The following is a 17,903-nucleotide window of genomic DNA, read 5'->3' on the forward strand; positions in this document are numbered from 1 at the left end:
AGAAACCTCACAGCAATAAATTTTCCTCTTTGGTATTAAAAACCTATCCAAAAAAAAATTTCAAAACCTTGTTTTAAATTATTTCCATCACCAACATATGTAGATGAAAGAATATAGCTATATTACATAAAGTTCCTTAAAAAAAAAAAAAAACCAGTGACATAAATAACATTCTAATTCCTAAAGAAGCAATAGCAGCAGTCTAAACCAATTACTTACTGAAAATAGGAATGCAGCCAATTCTGTTTTTCAGCTGTCTGGATGCTATAGGGAAGAGAGCCCCCAGCTTTTAAAAGAAAAATAAAACAATAAAAATTATGAAATAGAATTTGAGGATCCTTCATTAAGAGGAAAATATATAATAAACAGCAAGAAGATAACAGGAAAAAACTACTTCCATTACTTTACTTTATGGAATAGTTACTTGAAAGAAAATGTCTATACTTGCATTAGGTATGTTCTCTTAATGAGTTTCCTTCCTTAGGTATGATAAATGTTTACCAGTAAACTTTGTACTGGCTGAACAGATTCTGACACACAGAAAATAATGGCTAAAAAACAAATTAAAATTCAGTAAACAGTTCAGTTTGAAAAAGAATTTCTAAAAGCCTTATTCTTGCAAAGAGAACAAAGAAAGTTCCAAGTGGAAATGCAACTGAAGTCAATGCTTGCTCATCTTTGAAAGGAAGAAAACTCCATTGTGGATTCATCAGTGACTTTCCAAACACATGCTGGAACTTCACAGTGATCTATATCCAAAGAGATCTATATCCAAACATCACTGACATATCAAATAGGGAATGTCCTGTCTTCAACTGCAAATAACTAAAAACATTCCATTTCAAAGCCAGTTATAAAATACCTTTGTTAAAAGTACCATGTTGTTCCCCATTAAGAGTACACTTTGAATGAATCTAGCCTATTAGAGGCACAAAAAGAGGACCAAAGAAAAATGACCACTGTATCCCAGGGTCTCGGTGAAGTAAGCAACTTTGGTTTTGCCATTCAAAAGCAAATACATCCCAAACTCTATCGAGATTTTTCTGGCAGATGTTTCTTATTGAGCCTGATAAGCAATAAATGAAATAAATTAGTCTAATTCGGTACACTCTGCTTTCAGTCATCAGCAAATGCCAATTACACTTTGCTTTCTCTAGAGGCAACCACTATTTGGGTTTTCAGTTAATACCTCCTGATTACACTATCTACAGTGCTGCTGAATTCCAAATAAAGGTTTAGTGCCTGGTATGGGTATAAGGAAAAGGAAGAACAAGGCTGACAGATACCTACAAAAAATCTTACGCATTTGCAGATGAAGCCCTTGAAAGAACAGACATATCAACAAAGTTATATCAAAGGTAAAAATTTAAAAATTTCAGACCCTAGATATATCTGTATCAGGCATTTAAAAGGACCACGTGCTACCTCAAACACAGGAAGTGGAGAGAGATGAGAGGAAGGTATGTCAGATAAGCTCTGAAAAGGGAAGCTGGCTTTATTTGACTATCTTGTCTGGATGACCAACCTGCTGGTTACTTTACTGGTAAAAATGAGAACCAGTATGTAGAGGGTTTCTGTGAGGATTAATAACACACCCAAACTGAGAGGTATCATCTATGGAACACAGAGCTTGATATACTGCCTATTTTTATGATCCATATATAGTTAAGTGAAAACCATCTCCAAATTTCTAACCAATACTGGTAAAATTTTACCAGGACATTCATGAAATATACATAAAACACATCTGAGACAGTCTCCCCAAGAATTACCAGGATATCCTTCTAAACTGGTCCGCACATTTTCCACAGAAGGATAGATCTAAAAATAGAAGAAAAACAATACAACTTGGAATATACCATGTTGGAGAAAAAGAATGATAATCAGCGTTTAAGAAATTGAAAATCTCAGTTAAAAATACTTTTAAATTTGAAAATATCCTTTAAATTGTAAAATGTTTTCATCTTATAAAAAATAAACTAGTAATTAAACAACAGATATTTGATGAAAAATTGTACTTCAGTTTACATATTTTTTCCTTGAAATATCAAGCTAACATTGAATGAAAAATTAATGATTAATTCACAAGTCTCTAAATAATTACAATGCTCATAATTCTGCTGGCTATGCTACATAAAATATTTTCTTCCTTGGCTCAACAACCTGAAAGAAAGGATAGAAAAATCACAGGCCAATCTGTGTCTGTAATGGAGCTCCTGGACCAATCAGCAAGCTCTTAGCACTAAATGGTATTGAGGCAATTTGATTACAAATGATGATGCTAATGTACCGCTCTTTCCACACCCCTATGCCCCCCAAAAAGAATCACAGAATAAAACATCTCTCCATTACAAAGAGGATCAATTTTCAATTCTTCTGTGTAGAGAATAAATTACCTCAACGAGGACAAGCACTTACCAAGTAAAGAGGAACAGAGCTTTTTCCTGGAGTCTTGCTTTCCTTCCCCAGTGTCAGCATGCTCTCTTTAAACTCAGAACATAACCACTTTGATTCATCAGCTCCCAAAGAGCCAATGCTTGAAAACTGGCCTACTACGGGCCAGGACTCTGCGTTAGGTATGGAGGAGGCATGGTCTTTCAGAAGCTGGGAAAGAATAAAAGTGAATGCTAAAGTGACTCAAATAATCTTAACAGAAATGCTGTAATGCCTGAAAAACAGTTTTCTGCTCTTGGAATGCCTAATTAACAAGAAAAGCTGAAAATACTAGTGATCAATTTCATACCCACATACACACATTTTTCTTCTTTGGGAAAAAATTTTTTAAATACTAAAAACATATTTTTAATGGAGTAGATGGACAGATGTTCTCCTTTTGAAAATTCTTTGATTTGTACTAAAAGTAAAAACAGATTTAAGGAGTTTAAAAGGCCCATTTCAGTAGAAATGTCAGATAAGCCACCGACTTGTCATATGGAATTAGATTTCTTACTTGAAATCATAATTGTTTGATGCACCTTTGATACTGTGAAATATGTATTTGGTCTTCATCCCTGCTTCCTGGCATTCAACTACTAAAATCCTTGGGATCTCCAATGTGTGTCTTTCTGTATGTTAATGAGACTGATGGTTGGCAGACCCTAGGCAACCTCAGGATTGGGGTTGGTCATGAGAAAGACCAAGGCATGACCAAACGTCACAACACCCCAACCTCCAGAGATAGGAGGGGCTAAATGTTGAGTTGATCACCAATGGCCAGTGATGTAGTCAACCATGCCTATGTAATGAAGCCTCTATTAAAAAACCAAAAGGACAGGGTTGAGGGAGCTTCCTGACAGCTAACACCTGCAGGCTCTTGGAGAGTCGTGGTGCACCCAGAGAGGGCATGAAAGCTCTGTGCCCCTTTCCCATACCTTGCTCTATGCATCTCTTCATCTGTATCCTTCATAAGAAACCAGTAAACATTAAGTACGTGTTTCCCCAAGCCCCTCAGTGAGCTGCTGTAGCAAATTAATCAAACCCAAAGAGAGGGTCATGGGAACCTCAACTTGAAGCTGGTCAGTCAGAAGTTCTAGAGGCCCAGACTTGCAACTGGTGTCTCAGGGAGAGGGGCAGTCTTGTGGGACGGAGTCCTCAATCTGTGGGATCTGAGGCTATCTCTGCAACTGAGTACCCCCGTATTTCTTTAAAAAACAGTATTTTTTCAATTATTTTTTTCTTATTTTTCTCTTTCCTCCATTCCCCCCAACTCCGTCCCCACTTTCTAGTTAGCCCTTTAGAAATGCAATTACAACCTTTTATTCTTCCTTCACCAGACACTCCCTACAGGGCAAGTTCATCTAACTATGTGCTTAGAAGCTCCAGAGCAGAACTTTCTCCCACTAGGGGACTGTCTCCAGGGACAGCAGTCAATTTACAACCCAAAGTATGCCCACTACGAAACTCTCCCACCTGGAGAGTTTCCGCCAGCTTTACAACCTAGTTCTGCCCAGAAGAGATCAAATGGATTGCCTGGTAAAGAAGGCAGAAAGTAAGAAAGTATCCACCTGCTTGCTTCCTCCCCTACGTGCCACTCATGCTAGGGCCCCACTTTAAAAGTGTCTACTTTCCGCTCCAAGAGCAAAGCAGTACCCCTTTAGACAAAAAGCCTGTGCTTACTCCTCTAAGCTAGCTTTGGAATAAAAAGTCACTTTCTTTATACCAGACCTTGCACTTGCTAAATTGACTCTACCAGCAGTGACCAAATGAACCTGCGTTTCAGTTACATCTCCAAGAAGATAGCATAAGAACTGAAGTGAATTAGAGGACACCCAGCTGGTGTCCCCTGCTTAGTCTATGAGGAAAGTTCCACACATATTTGGTCACAGAAGTTTTCTGTGCTGACTGTTGTGGTGTCAGAGCAGGGGAAACAAAGTGAGTTTTTGGCTAACAACACTTAAACAATACCTAGAAGGTCAAACTATTACATATTTTGAATCGTATCATGTGAAAGAGGCTTAACATTCATAATTCACAGTTTAACACTTGAGCTCCAGGCAGTTGTGATGGTGTAGATGTAAAAGAAAATAAATTTACGTACATATACAAGCTAAAGCACTGGAGAAGACTGATCTGCATTTCCTGCTTTGACAGTTATGCAAAGCTGCGGAAACAATTCAGAAAATATTTTGAAACTATATCCACTTAAATATGTACTGGAAGCCTACCTAGAGGGTTGGAGAGAACAGAAAAATAAACTGTAGCTCCTGCCCCAGTGGAGCTCATATTCTGACTGATGTTTTGTATAATTAAATATGTATTATTTTCCTTAACACAGCTTAGGCACTAATATTAACACATACACTTCCCAAAAATCCCAAAGTTTCCATTTCCATCTTGGGTGCAGCATAGTGTAGAAAACAGAGCCGGACCGACAACTTATAATACCCAGTTTCTACTGCAGTGCTCAGCCCCTAAAGGGCCATCCTATTCCGGGCAAGTCTCCGGCTTAGATTTACACTTTGGTGGAAACAGGCACCTAATCACTGGCCTGCCTTCCTGGATGAAAGCTGTGGTACAGCATGAGAAACTGTGTAAAAAGTGGATTGAAAACTTCTTACAGTTGAACTTTCGGTATCAGATGGTGATCACACACACAATACGTGCATTATCTAGCCCAGGCGTCCCCAAACTTTTTACACAGGGCGCCAGTTCACTGTCCCTCAGACCACTGGAGGGCCGCCACATACTGTGCTCCTTTCATTGACCACCAATGAAAGAGGTGCCCCTTACTGAAGTGCGGCGGAGGGCCGGATAAATGACCTCAGGGGGCTGCATGCCGCGGGCTGTAGTTTGGGGACGCCTGATCTAGCCTATCGAAACCAGTAGACATTAGTCCACAAACAACTGTGTATGCATACTGAAGTCTTATTACCATGTGCCTTGTACTGTTTTACATTCATCATTTTATTTAATCCTCAAAATCATGGGAGAAAAATACTATTACTGTGTCCACTTTATAGATGACAAGCAACGTAAGTTAAGGAACAAGTCAAGGTCACATGGCTTGTAGATAACAGAGTGGTATTTGAACCTAGCTATGGGTATCTGCCTCCAAGGCTGGGCACAGGCCAATGTGCTCAACTTACTCTCTAGGACAAGACCTAAGATGTCTTCAAGATCTTGCCTGCTTTAAGCTGCGGTTCATTTCATAAAAAGAAATTTAAATAAAAAGTTGCATTAACTAAGGGAAAATTCTTACATACACAGTTTATGGAGCAAGAGGTTAAGATTTTTAAGAAAGCCACTTTAGAGAATTTATTAAGGTCAGGAAACCACCTAAAAAAGATGAAAAAAAACTTTAATCTTGAATTTGTTTTATTTTATGACCTTTCTTTGTTCATTTTCATATCAGCAGCAAGTATCATTTTTGTAATTAGTTTTCTTAAGGGCACTGGTTTAATAATCAAAATATATTGTAGCTCAATTATAGTCTATTCAAAAACATTTTGTTTGAATTTATATCTTAAAACTTGATACGCTAAATAATCAAAAGCTATAATCAAAGCTACAAAATGTGTATAAATAGGAAACCTCTATCTTTCTTGCAATATAAAAACTAGAAAGGGTTTATATATTTATGTCATTTAGAAAAGCCTACAGCTATAAAAGAGAGAAAACACATTAAAGAGCAGTAATTACTAAGAACTATAATTATCAATTTATCAAATCTATTCGCCCAGAATTGTGCAGAAATATTGTGAAGCTGCATCAAAATATAAAATTATTTTAAAATAGAGAATATACATTAAATTTAAAAAAATGTTAAAACAGTAAAAGTTCAGTTACCTTCCTAAGTCTAAAATGTCCCCAATTATCTTTTTGACTTCCTTGAAAGCGTCCAGGGGTTGAACCAATAAGATAAACACTATAAAGATATAAAAACACAAGTTGTAAAATACAGTGATGTGTTTTGGGCATCAAAAAAGGAAAATCACAAAATACACATGGAAAAACTGATATAATGATGAAACAATCTGAGAGCCAATCTATTTTCTTGAATGATTCTCAAACTCATTTTCAAACAAACCAGCTAATGATGGAACATCTACAAGACGTAAAGTACCAGGCAAAGAACTCATTAATTTTAAGAGTACCCCAGTGGGAGGTTTAAGGTAAACATGAAGATCCACTGGTTGCCACCTTAATGCCTGAGAATCACGAGATACAGAAATGACAGAATCTGCTCATCCCCTCATCACGTCCTGAAGCTTGGCTAGATTTCACCCCACCTCTTTCCAAGCCCCTGTATTCCAGACCTCATGAGGCTCTTGGGATATGAGCCTATTATAAACACCCCAAAGTGGTAAGCTGGCACGTACTTTGTTTCAGAGAGATCGTGCTTATGGATGACATCTATCCACTCCTTGAGAGAAGGGGCATTATAAGCCATCAAGTAACTGATGAGATCAGCTTTAAAATGTGTTGTCGATTCTCCAGATTTGTGGGTTCCATCAACAATTCGTGGGTATAAGGGGCTCAACCATATTCTGGAATTAAAAAAAAAAACTTTAACAGTCAGGCACACAACTGATCGCGATGATCTCTGTATTGATTATGCCTTCATCCTAAGAAAGAGGTGAATTCTCAGTATCTCCACATGGTAAGTAATCTTAGGAAACATGAAATATAAATCTGATGTTTGATGAGAACCACTCCAGTGGTTTCCTATCACATTCAGAATTACTTCTGAACACCTCGCCATGAATAAGATTCAGTAAGACCTGGGCTCTGCCCACTTCTTCCAACCCACATCCCTCCATGCTCCCTCTCACTTGCCACACCTTCCTATTCCTCCTACCTCTGCACCTATATATTGTTTTCTAAGACTTGATGACAAGAGTGAAGAATTCTACTCCTAACGGTTAGAGCAAATCCACGCTACTAGTGGTAAGCCCAGCAAGAATTTGCCCGTGTCTGCATCAATGCAGCTTGTTAGCCAAATGTGAAATAAGAATTGTGTTATCTATAGTAAAAGTGTATGTAAAAAATCTATTTTCAATAAACCCATTTTCATAATGTAGGTGCTATAGCAGTGTATTTTTCTGTCTTATATTTTCTGGTGCCTGGAGTAAGTATGTATCACATTCAGTGATATCACAACTACCTCAAACTTTCAAACAATTCAGTGAAGAAACATTACAGACATCTTTCATTTCATTTATTCTTTTTCCCCAGAGGAAAACAATGCTCTTTGCTAAAACGTCTACATTATATCCATAAATAGAAAACAACCATATCTAATTCCAATCCTTCTCTAAACTGCTCCACAGCAGATTACAAAAATGGCTTCAAACCTCTTATGTTTCAGTTTCTTCAAATGCAAAAAAGTGAGGGTAAGGGCTGCCTCACCAGACTGTTGCAAAGCAATGACTTACAGGAGCAGTCAAATTACTTTTTCCCCTTCTGTGGCTACTCCCCTCTCCCCCAACCTGGGTTCTATCTATTAAGCTGAAAGAGAAACTGCTCAATTCCTCTTTCACCTGGCAGCCCCTGAAGGACACTGGCAAGATGCAGGCCACCAGGGCAGAAGGCATCGAGAATTGCAAGGACTCCTGGCAGTGCATCTTCTAAACTCTTCAAGTTTCTAGCAAGTGGCATTTCATACCCCTGATTCCCACCCTGGGGAGACCCTTAGCAGAGGAGTCAGCATGGTGTCACAAGGGCGGGAGCCCAGGTTCTGCACACAGATCTGCTTCTAGCTGACTATGCCATTTTGGGTAAGCTCTGTGACCTCTATAGGCCTTTGCCTCTGTGTGTAAAATGACCAGGTTGGGCTGGATAAACGTGTAGCACCGCTCCTTGCAATGGCAACGCAGAGTTCCCAGGCTGAGTAAGGCTCCCCGCTGGAGCAGAGATTCACTCAGAGGTGTGTTCTGGATGAGGAACAAGACAGATGACTTTCTAAACTAGGATGCTGAGATACGAGGCATTTTTAACACATCACAAAAGGAGATGAGAAAATTAATATAATGAGCCAAATTATTTTATTACTTTTTTTTTTTTTTTTTGAACTGTGAGCTTTGGATGCAACTCTTGTTCTAATTTTAAAAGTGAGAAATCAACAGGTGGACCATGAGGCAGCTGAAGGGGATTTGCAGAACCACAGTAGACCAATTAAGAAGTGAGATTATACACAAAAACTGCTTTCAAAAGTTTTAAAATTACCACAAACAACATGAAATGCAAAGTATTAGAGAGTAGAATATAGACTAAGTATGAAATAATGGGATCCTACACCAGGATGGCTGCCAGAGGCAGATTTCATAGCCTTGGTACTTTCTGAGTTTTGAACCATATGAAGTTCCTACTTAGTCAGTAGTTTTTAAAAACCTTAAATTAAAAAATTATTTTTAAATAAAAGAAACACCCAAGCCTTTACTTCTACCTTTTACCTCCTAGGAAGCACCTCGGAGAAGCCCGAGAAGGTACTACTGCCTGTAAGCTAAGTTTCCAACTTCAGAATGAACTGGAGGCCCAGGGTGGGATTCTTGGAACCACGGGAGACTGATGGTCAACTTGAGAAATCCCTTTAGTAACATTAATTATTGTTTCATTAAGAAAAAGCTACATTAATCTCATTTCCTTTTGATAGGGTTACATGAGTCCCAAAACTCAATCTGGGAGCTCAGGAGAGCTGGCTTAGAGGCTCTTGGGATACCAAAGGCACAGCTGGCCACAAATTCAGTGGATCAAGAAAGTACTACAGCTAAGACTTAAAGATAGAGTAGCTATCCCCTCAACCCTGGACCAGTCAGAGCCACATTTCATTTTGAAAAGCATATTTTAGAGGCCGGGCGCGGTGGCTCAAGCCTGTAATCCCAGCACTTTGGGAGGCCGAGGCGGGTGGATCACAAGGTCGAGAGATCGAGACCAACCTGGTCAACATGGTGAAACCCCGTCTCTACCAAAAATACAAAAAATTAGCTGGGCATGGTGGCGCGTGCCTATAATCCCAGCTACTCGGGAGGCTGAGGCAGGAGAATTGCCTGAACCCAGGAGGCGGAGGTTGCGGTGAGCCGAGATCGCGCCATTGCACTCCAGCCTGGGTAACAAGAGCGAAACTCCGTCTCAAAAAAAAAAAAAAAAAAAAAAAAAAAAAAAAAAAAAAAAAGAAAAGCATATTTTAAGTGGGATACTGAAAAATTAGAACATTTTTATGTTATAAAAATTATGTTATAAAATGTTATTTAAAAATTTGATGTTATAAAAATAAATATTTTTATATTTATAAAAACTACAAGGAATTGGGGATGGGGGCTCAAAGCCACATGCTATGGTTGGGTAGGGGAGTGAGGGGGCAACAAGAGATGTGAAGCTCAGAGACAAGACTCCCTTTCAAACCCTGAAGGACTGCCTTAAGGAAGAGAGGTTACACTTGCCCTGCACAGCATACTGAGGTTGAAGCAAGGCCTGCTGAAGAAAGCTGGAAAGCTATTTCAGCTCAAACTAAGATGTAACTTGGGGCCAGGTGTGGTGATTTCACGCCTGTAATCTAAGCACTTTGGGAGGTTGAGGCAGGTGGATCGCTTGAGCCCGGAAGTTTGAGACCAGCCTGGGTAACTAAGCAAAACCCTGTCTCTACAAAAAATACAGAAGGTGAGTCAGGTGTGGTGGTGTGTGCCTGCAGTCCCAGTTACCCAGAGGCTGAGGTGGGAGGACCACTTGAGCCTGGGAGGTCGAGGTTGCAGTAAGCCGTGATCACATCACAGCACTCTAACCTGGGTAACAGAGCGAGTCCAAAAAAAAAAGATGTAAATTGGGCTCAGCGAGCTTAGTTGGAAGTAATACACTCCAAATTAGGAGTTCTAGACCAAGCAAGGCAATACGGGGCAGGGTGAGGCATAGGAAAATGACAGAGAATATGTGAACCCAGAAATGGCACTAGACAAACATCCGAGTTTCTCCAAACACAGAAGGCTGTTTGTCGACCAGCTCTTCTCTAGGACAGACAGAGATGTGCAAAATGGCTTAAATGAAAAATTAAAGTTAGTCATAATCAAGAACAATAGCCGAACTTGATTTGAGCAAATCCCTAAAAATCCCTTTTAAAAAGCAAACAACTCTTTAAAAGGGGATGAAAACTTGCACCAAGTACAGACGGTTAGTAGTTTAAAAAGTTCAGAACACTTTCATATTCAATTCTTCTCTTGGAGATTCACAATTTTAACACACTAAAGGCTCTAAAAAGACACCAGATTAAATTTGTTTCAAAGAAAATATACTGACTGGGGGGAGTGAGGAAATATTTAGCACACTATTAACATGACCAGGCCCCACCCCAACTTTTCCTTTGATTCCTGTTTGGGAAGTGGCAAGCAAAAATACAGATGGGTACACCAGTAAGGAGAAACCACAAAAGCTATCTGGTAAATACTACTGGGAAATCGATGGGTTCAGATCTTTCATTCTGTAACCCCTTTTCTGCCTCAGATCCTCTGCATGTGCTGTTCCCTCTACTTAGCTGGAGAGTGTATATGATGCCATTTCTTTAAAAACAAGGAAGAGACTACTGTACTACGCGTAAACAGAAATGTATGTTCACATGCATAATAGAGGTAGCTGTGGATGATTATGCTCCTGTTAACACTGGTTACCCCAAGAAGGTAGAATGGGGCAGGTAGGAAAAGTATACTGTAAGTTTTTCTGCATACAACTCTTTTCTAGGCCATGTGTGTCATTTTTACAATTAAAAAAAAAAATAGAAAAAAGAATAAAGTGAACGTTCTGGTTTTTGACCTTTCTCAGCACACACACTGCCAGAAAGTGAGCAGGCCCCTACGAACCCTTGAGTTTTCTGATGCCAGTCAGCGTGGATCAGGTTGGAGGTGTGTATGACAACCCGGAGGCCTTCTTCATAGAGCAGCAGCATCATTTTCCTTTAAAAACAGCAAAGGATCAAAAAGCATTAACAGTACTTTCAAAATACGTAATACCTTTCCAATGAAATGTAACAAATAGCTAAAGGAATTTTTTTAAACTCTCAAATTACCCAAACTTTAAACATTTATAATCTTCCCTTCTACACATTACCATGATGAAAGTCTGCCTAAGTGATAGGTTGAAAATCTTTCAAAAACGTTGAGTATTTGGTAAATGGGGTAATGGAGTAAATGAACTTTTACCCTATTCTGTCTACCTGGCCAGTCCTGGCATTTCACATCCCTCCAGCCTGGCCCCATATTATCTACTCAGCATCACCTGCTACTTCTAGGGACCGTGGGAACCTTCTTGTCTGAGATTCAAAGTATGGTCAACAAGCTATTGTTGCATCATGGCTAGTATTTTTTAAACAACTAAAATAGAATAAGTTGGGATACTATATATTTTTAATTACTGGTTCATGAAATTTTGTTTTGGCACATGAGTATATTAGTGCACAATACACTGAAATATAAAATGTATTTATTATGAGTTAAAATTTTAAAAAGTTTGAAAGATCCTTTATTACCATTAGAGTGGTTTTTGTGTCCACAGATTGCACACTTGTCACCAGTGTGTTATCTTGGCTTGAGGTAAGTCTTGCCTATTCTTCATGAACCCAAATGAGACCTAACTGGGTCCACTCTTTTTTCATGTGGCCACCCCAGACCTCTAGCCAAACACATTTCTCTTATTTTAACTCCAGTGAGAGAGAGGGGCTAGGATACAGACAAGAGCTTTCCATCTGAAGTCTGAAGACCTGAGCCCCAGACTGTGATTTAGAAGCCCTTTGACCCTACGTAAGCCACTGAATGTCCCTGAGCCTCAGTTTTCCACTTTTATCTCTAAGGATCTATCCCACCTCAGGACTGTTGTGAATGAAATGCAAAAATACATTTTGCTGCCGAGTACAATGGCCCATGCCTGTAATCTCAGCACTTTAGGAGGCTGAGGCTGGCAGATCATCTGAGGTTAGGAGTTTGAGACCAGCCTAGCCAACAAGGTCAAGTCCTGTCTCTACTAAAAATACAACAATTAGCTGTGTGTGGTGGTGGACACCTGTAACTGCAGCTACTCAGGAGTCTCAGGCAGGTGAATCACTTGAACCCGGGAGGCGGAGGTTGCAGTGAGCTGAGACTGCCACTGTACTCCAGCCTGGGCAACAGAGTGAAACACTGTCTCAAAAACAAACAAATAAATACATTTTATTAAATGTGAAACACTCTCAGCTGTACATTCCTATTACTCCTTCAGTACATAGGTTTATTTTCTAATCTAATAATGGATGATTTTTATCTCCCTGTTGTTTTCAATAGTATTGTTTCAATATTTCAGAAATCTAAGTTCTCTCTCCAACTAAAGTGTCACTTTTCAAGGCTGTAACTCTGTCTTATTTTATCATTTCCATTGAGGACAAAGTGCTACTTAACACTTACTGATGAAACTCAATTCACACATGGGGGAAAAAGAAAATGAACCACTGGCTCTCTCCAAATAAACAACAACATGAATACAATCTAGGCAGGATGAAATTAGCATAAAAAGATAAGAAAAAGGATGCAAGGACAGAAAAGAGAATGAGAGATTTAGCTCTTGCCAAAACGAGAAATTAACCCAAGCTGGCAAACAGTAAATTAATGCAAAGCCGGAGAAATGACAGCTGCTGAGCCATCTTCTTTCCGTTTGTGAAATGTGCTCCCTGAAATCTGGGCAAATTTACATACACAGTTGCCAAATCAGCAGCTGATTGTAATTAAGTCAGTTATGGATTCATGATAGAAGGTTTACAAATATTTCCATTAGTCAAGACATCGATTACCAGGGAAATCACACACTAACGTCAATGAATCCTACCAAATAGAATTATGAACTTGAGAGTAGCCATATTCATTTTTTTTGTAGACAAAATGGTAGTGTTAATAAGGTCAGAATTAAAAATGGATAGAAAAGGGCAAGGAATGAGATCTCCCTTGAAGAATGCTGACCTGCCATATTGTGTGCTAAGCTGTAGGGCAGCAAAACGGACACAACCCAAATGCACAGCTATTCCTGCAAAGGGGGAAGAGAACTAACATATGCCAAGCACCTCTCTGCCAGGTACCATCCTAGAAGCTCTGTCATATGTTATCACACTAAGTCTTCACAGCAATCCAGAGGAGGGTTTATTCTCATTCTACAGATGTGGAATCTGTGGCTGGATAGTTAACAGGTATTATCCAAGGTCACAAAGTGGAAGAGCATGTTGGGATCACACATGCCAGGTGCCAGAGCACTCCTTTCACCACACATGGCTTCCAAAGGCTGGTCCTTGGAAGGAATCAACAGTGAATCCTTCATGCTCCTAGGGTAGGAGTAGGAGAGGTAGGAGAAGACATGGCATTGGTGTGAAAGAAGACTAAATGATGTATGGTGGGGGGCCGTGGAAAGAGGTATGCCTCGCCCGTCCTGTGGTTTGCCATCGGTTACCACCTGGATCTGGATAGTTGACGTTCAGCTGCTTTGGCTTTCTCTTTCCCCTCTATCAATTCTTGGAGCCATAAGAATTAACCCTGCTCCCAGCTCTGGAGGAAACCAAACAGCTTTACCATTCTAAAACACTGTGAGACACACCACAGGATTGCATGGCATCCAACCAAAACTGGAAGGAGCAGGGCTACTGTACCTAACGACTTATGTGCCAAAGTGTATGCAGTCTCAAAGACTGCTCCGTTCACTCTTTCTAGCTCTACTCTGATAGGTGGGGAAAGCAGCTTACACTCCATCACCATGATCTGGAAGGTGTTTCTCCTTTTCTAATTCACTTTTGTCTTGCTTCTCTCACCAAAGAAACAAAAACTCTATATCCTCTTGAGCTCTGTCAAGAACATAATAGGCATTTAATTCTTAAAACATTTCAAAAATAGGCTGGGATCAGTGGCTCACGCCTGAAATCCCAGCACTTTGGGAGGCTGAGCTGGGTGGATCACAAGGTCAGGAGTTCAAGACCAGCCTGGCCAACATGGTGAAACCCCATCTCTACTAAAAATACAAAAATTAGCCACATGCAGTGGCGCGTGCGCCTAGAGTCCCAGCTACTCAGGAGGCTGAGGCAGGAGAACTGCTTAAACCCGGGAGGCGGAGACTGCAGTGAGCTGAGACTGTGCCATTGCACTCCAGTCTGTGCAACAGAGCGAGACCCTGTCTCAAACAAAAATTAAAAAAATAAGCAATCCAAAGTAATTTTAAGACATGAACTCAGTCTTCTACAAGATACTGTCCTTTCATCAAAATGTAAACTATAGCTACTTAATTGGGAAAAGTGCAATTGTAATTACTTTCCTAGGTACTGTTTTTTTTGTTTGTTTGTTTTTGAGACAGGGTCTCACTCTGTCGCCCGGACTGGAGTATAGTGGTATGATCTTGGCTCACTGCAACCTCCGCCTTGCAGGCTCAAGCAATTCTCCTGCCTCAGCCTTTCATGTAGCTGGGATTACAGGCATGAACCACTACTGCCCGGCTAATTTTTGTAATTTTAGTAGAGATGGGGTTTCACTATGTTGACCAGACAGGTCTCGGAACTCCTGACCTCAAATAATCTACCTGCCTTGGACTTCCAAAATCCTGGGACAGGCATGAAACCACCGTGACCAGCCTCCTAGGCATTTTAAACTCTGAATTAAGAACTCTTAGCCAGGCATGGTGGCTCACGTCTGTAATCCCAATACTTTGGGAGGCTGAGGTGGCTGGATCACTTGAGGTCAGGAGTTTGAGACCAGCCTGGCCAACATGGTGAAATCCTGTCTCTAATGAAAATATAGAAGTTAGCTGGGTGTGGTGGCAGGGGCCTGTAATCCCAGCTACTTGGGAGGCTGAGGCAGGAGAATCGCTTGAACCCAGAAGGTGGAGGTTGCAGTGGGCGCTGAGATCGTGCCACTGCACTCCAGCCTGGACAACAGAGCGAGACTCTGTCTCCAAAAAAAAAAAAAAAAAAGAGCTCTGTTGAGTTTAACCTACAAAGTACGTGTGTAGGGGTGAGGTGGTAGGGGCAGTGGTGGATGGACTAAAGGAAATAATAAGGTAAATTTTAGCCATGAGCAAACAAGAACAAATTAAAAGCTAAAGTGAAGGCCAGCACAGGGGTTCACGCCTGTAATCCCAGCACTTTGAGAATATAAGACAGGAGGTCTGTTTGGAGCCCAGGAGTTCGACACCAGCCTGAGTCACAAAGTGAGACCCTTGTGCCTACAAAAAAATTAGCCGAGCATGGTGGTGTGCGCCTACAGACCCAGCTACTTGGGAGGCTGAGGTGGGAGGATTGCTCAAGCCTGGGAGTTGGAGGCTGCAGTGAGTTGTGATCATGCCACTGCACTCCAGTCTGGGCAACAGAGCAAGACCACGTCTCAAAAAATAATATATTAAAAAAAACCCAAAAAACAAAACAACCCACTAAAGTTAGAATAAATAGGTTCTGTTTCTGTCTCCACTACTGGCCCAAAGAAAAACCACATACCTAAATCTGGGCCTCAGTTTCCTGATCTATAAAATTAAAAGGATGGACCAAATAATTTTTATAAGAGCATTAAATAAAAGAATAGCTCCCCCAGGCTCAGTTGAGCATCACTGTGCTAGATCCTAGGTGGGCCTACCATGCTCAGTTTCTTCTACAAATAACAATGTAACGGACAAATGACAATGCTTGAGGGGTTCCCCCATTTCATAAAAATTGCTTACGTGTGGTGTGTTCCAAATGCAATATCCAACTTTGCCTAGGATGAAAAAGAAGTTGTTTATTAAAAAACCACTAATAGCCGTATCTACTGGAAATTACATTAGGAAGCAATCAGGCCAACTTAAAAAAACAAACAAACTATTTTTACTGACCTCTACTGGACAAGCCCTTGAATAACAAGACAGCTTTTATAATAGCATCTGGAGACGCATATTAAAAAAAAATCATAAAATCATAAATTTTGTGAATCACCTAGAATGATTCAATATACCCTGTATTTTTAATTACAGTAATTAGGAGTGAGAAGCCTAATTTAGTTGTCAAAAAACTAGTAAAACAAATAAGATTATGCACAATTTTAGATATTTGGCTTATATATAAATTAATACTACACAGTTTTCAGAGCATATTTGAAAGAAACACTGAAAGTGGTGACAACATAAAGACTTGGGATGTTAAATTAAAATAGAAGCGTCCTTATATTGAAAGCACAGCAAGTGCTGAAAATAAAAACATATGAAATGGAGGGGATGTATATAGAAAACATTTTATCTAACACCCACTACTGCCAGACCTTGGTTAAGTAGAGTATGTCACAAGATACAGGTTATAAAAGAGTTTAAATAACCAAAAAAGTTTCGCAATTTGGAATGCAGTACATGGGCTCAAATCGTGCCTTCACAACTTTGTACAACTCTGGAAAACACGTCTATCGCTATGCCTCAGCTTTCTCCTTTTTTAAATGGTACCGTTACGAGATCCAGAGTTGTTAGAAATGAGATCACATATGCAAAATGCTGAGGAATGGGGGGCTGCATGCACTAAGCATTCTACAATTGCAGTAATCACTACTGCAACCCCTCCCCACTACCTACCCCACCCTCCCTACCACATGACATGGGTGAAACTTTGCTGGGGGCAGTAATGGGCCACTGGAATACACAGGTGAGTTACAACACAGCCCCTGTCTGGAGTGGAGATGCTCACAGACCAGCATGCATCTGTGCACTCTGGCCACAGAAGAAAGTACAGGGAACTCTATTTCATGCCTTCAAAATTACAAAATGAGAAGGAAGACTGCCACTCTACAAATTGATATTTAGCTGAGAAAGAACGATGGTCAAGAGACCTGGCTTTTGTTTAGCTTGCTTCAAATTACAGGCTCTGGACAAGTCTAAGCACAAAAAATAAGGATAATAGCTTCAACAGATAATGTTTACCAGCTGCTGTTTTTGGGCTAGTGCATCAAATCCTTTAGCAAACTCTAGAATGAACACCATTAGCAATCAATTTCAAAGATGAAGAAATTAGGTGACAAGCCAGTGACAAGCCCAGAATAAGTGTTATAAACACTTGTGTTCCCCCCACCAAATTCATATGTTGAATCCCCAACTTCCAATATGACTATTCAGAGAGGGACTTCATGGAGGTAATTAAGGTTAAATGAGGTCATAAGGGTAGGATCCTGATAAAACAGGACTGGTGTCCTTATAAAAGAGACAGACTGTGTGTCTGCCTTCCTCCCTCTCCCTCATGAGAACATCGTGAGAAGGTGACCATCTACAAGCTGGCAAGAGAGCCCTCACCTGGAACTGAACTGACTGGCACCTTCATCTTGGATTCCCAGGTTCCGGAACTGAGATATAAGTGTCTGTTGTTTCAGCCACCCAAGTCCAAGAAAAGTCACCCAGGTAATTTTGTTATAGCATCCGAGCAGATTAATACACACAAACAGAGCTGGGACTGAGCCCCGGCAACGTGACTCTGACCACCACAA

At 40.2% G+C, this 17,903-nt stretch overlaps 1 protein-coding gene across 4 annotated transcripts in view; it reads right to left on the reverse strand.

The window, feature by feature from the left end:
* Nucleotides 1-17,903, reverse strand: part of TDP1 (tyrosyl-DNA phosphodiesterase 1) — a 97,491-nt gene that overhangs the window by 61,308 nt on the left and 18,280 nt on the right. For all 4 annotated transcript variants that reach the window (XM_010350583.3, XM_003939869.4, XM_074393479.1 and 1 more), the window contains exons 6-12: nucleotides 16,129-16,163; nucleotides 11,283-11,375; nucleotides 6,819-6,986; nucleotides 6,286-6,364; nucleotides 2,419-2,604; nucleotides 1,773-1,821; nucleotides 220-286 (exon numbers count right to left, since the gene is read on the reverse strand). In XM_010350583.3, coding sequence (XP_010348885.3) covers nucleotides 220-286; nucleotides 1,773-1,821; nucleotides 2,419-2,604; nucleotides 6,286-6,364; nucleotides 6,819-6,986; nucleotides 11,283-11,375; nucleotides 16,129-16,163 — 677 coding nt within the window. The remainder of the gene's footprint in view (nucleotides 1-219; nucleotides 287-1,772; nucleotides 1,822-2,418; nucleotides 2,605-6,285; nucleotides 6,365-6,818; nucleotides 6,987-11,282; nucleotides 11,376-16,128; nucleotides 16,164-17,903) is intronic.

This window comes from Saimiri boliviensis, chromosome 2 (genome assembly GCF_048565385.1).
Source record: "Saimiri boliviensis isolate mSaiBol1 chromosome 2, mSaiBol1.pri, whole genome shotgun sequence".
Taxonomy (NCBI): domain Eukaryota; kingdom Metazoa; phylum Chordata; class Mammalia; order Primates; family Cebidae; genus Saimiri; species Saimiri boliviensis.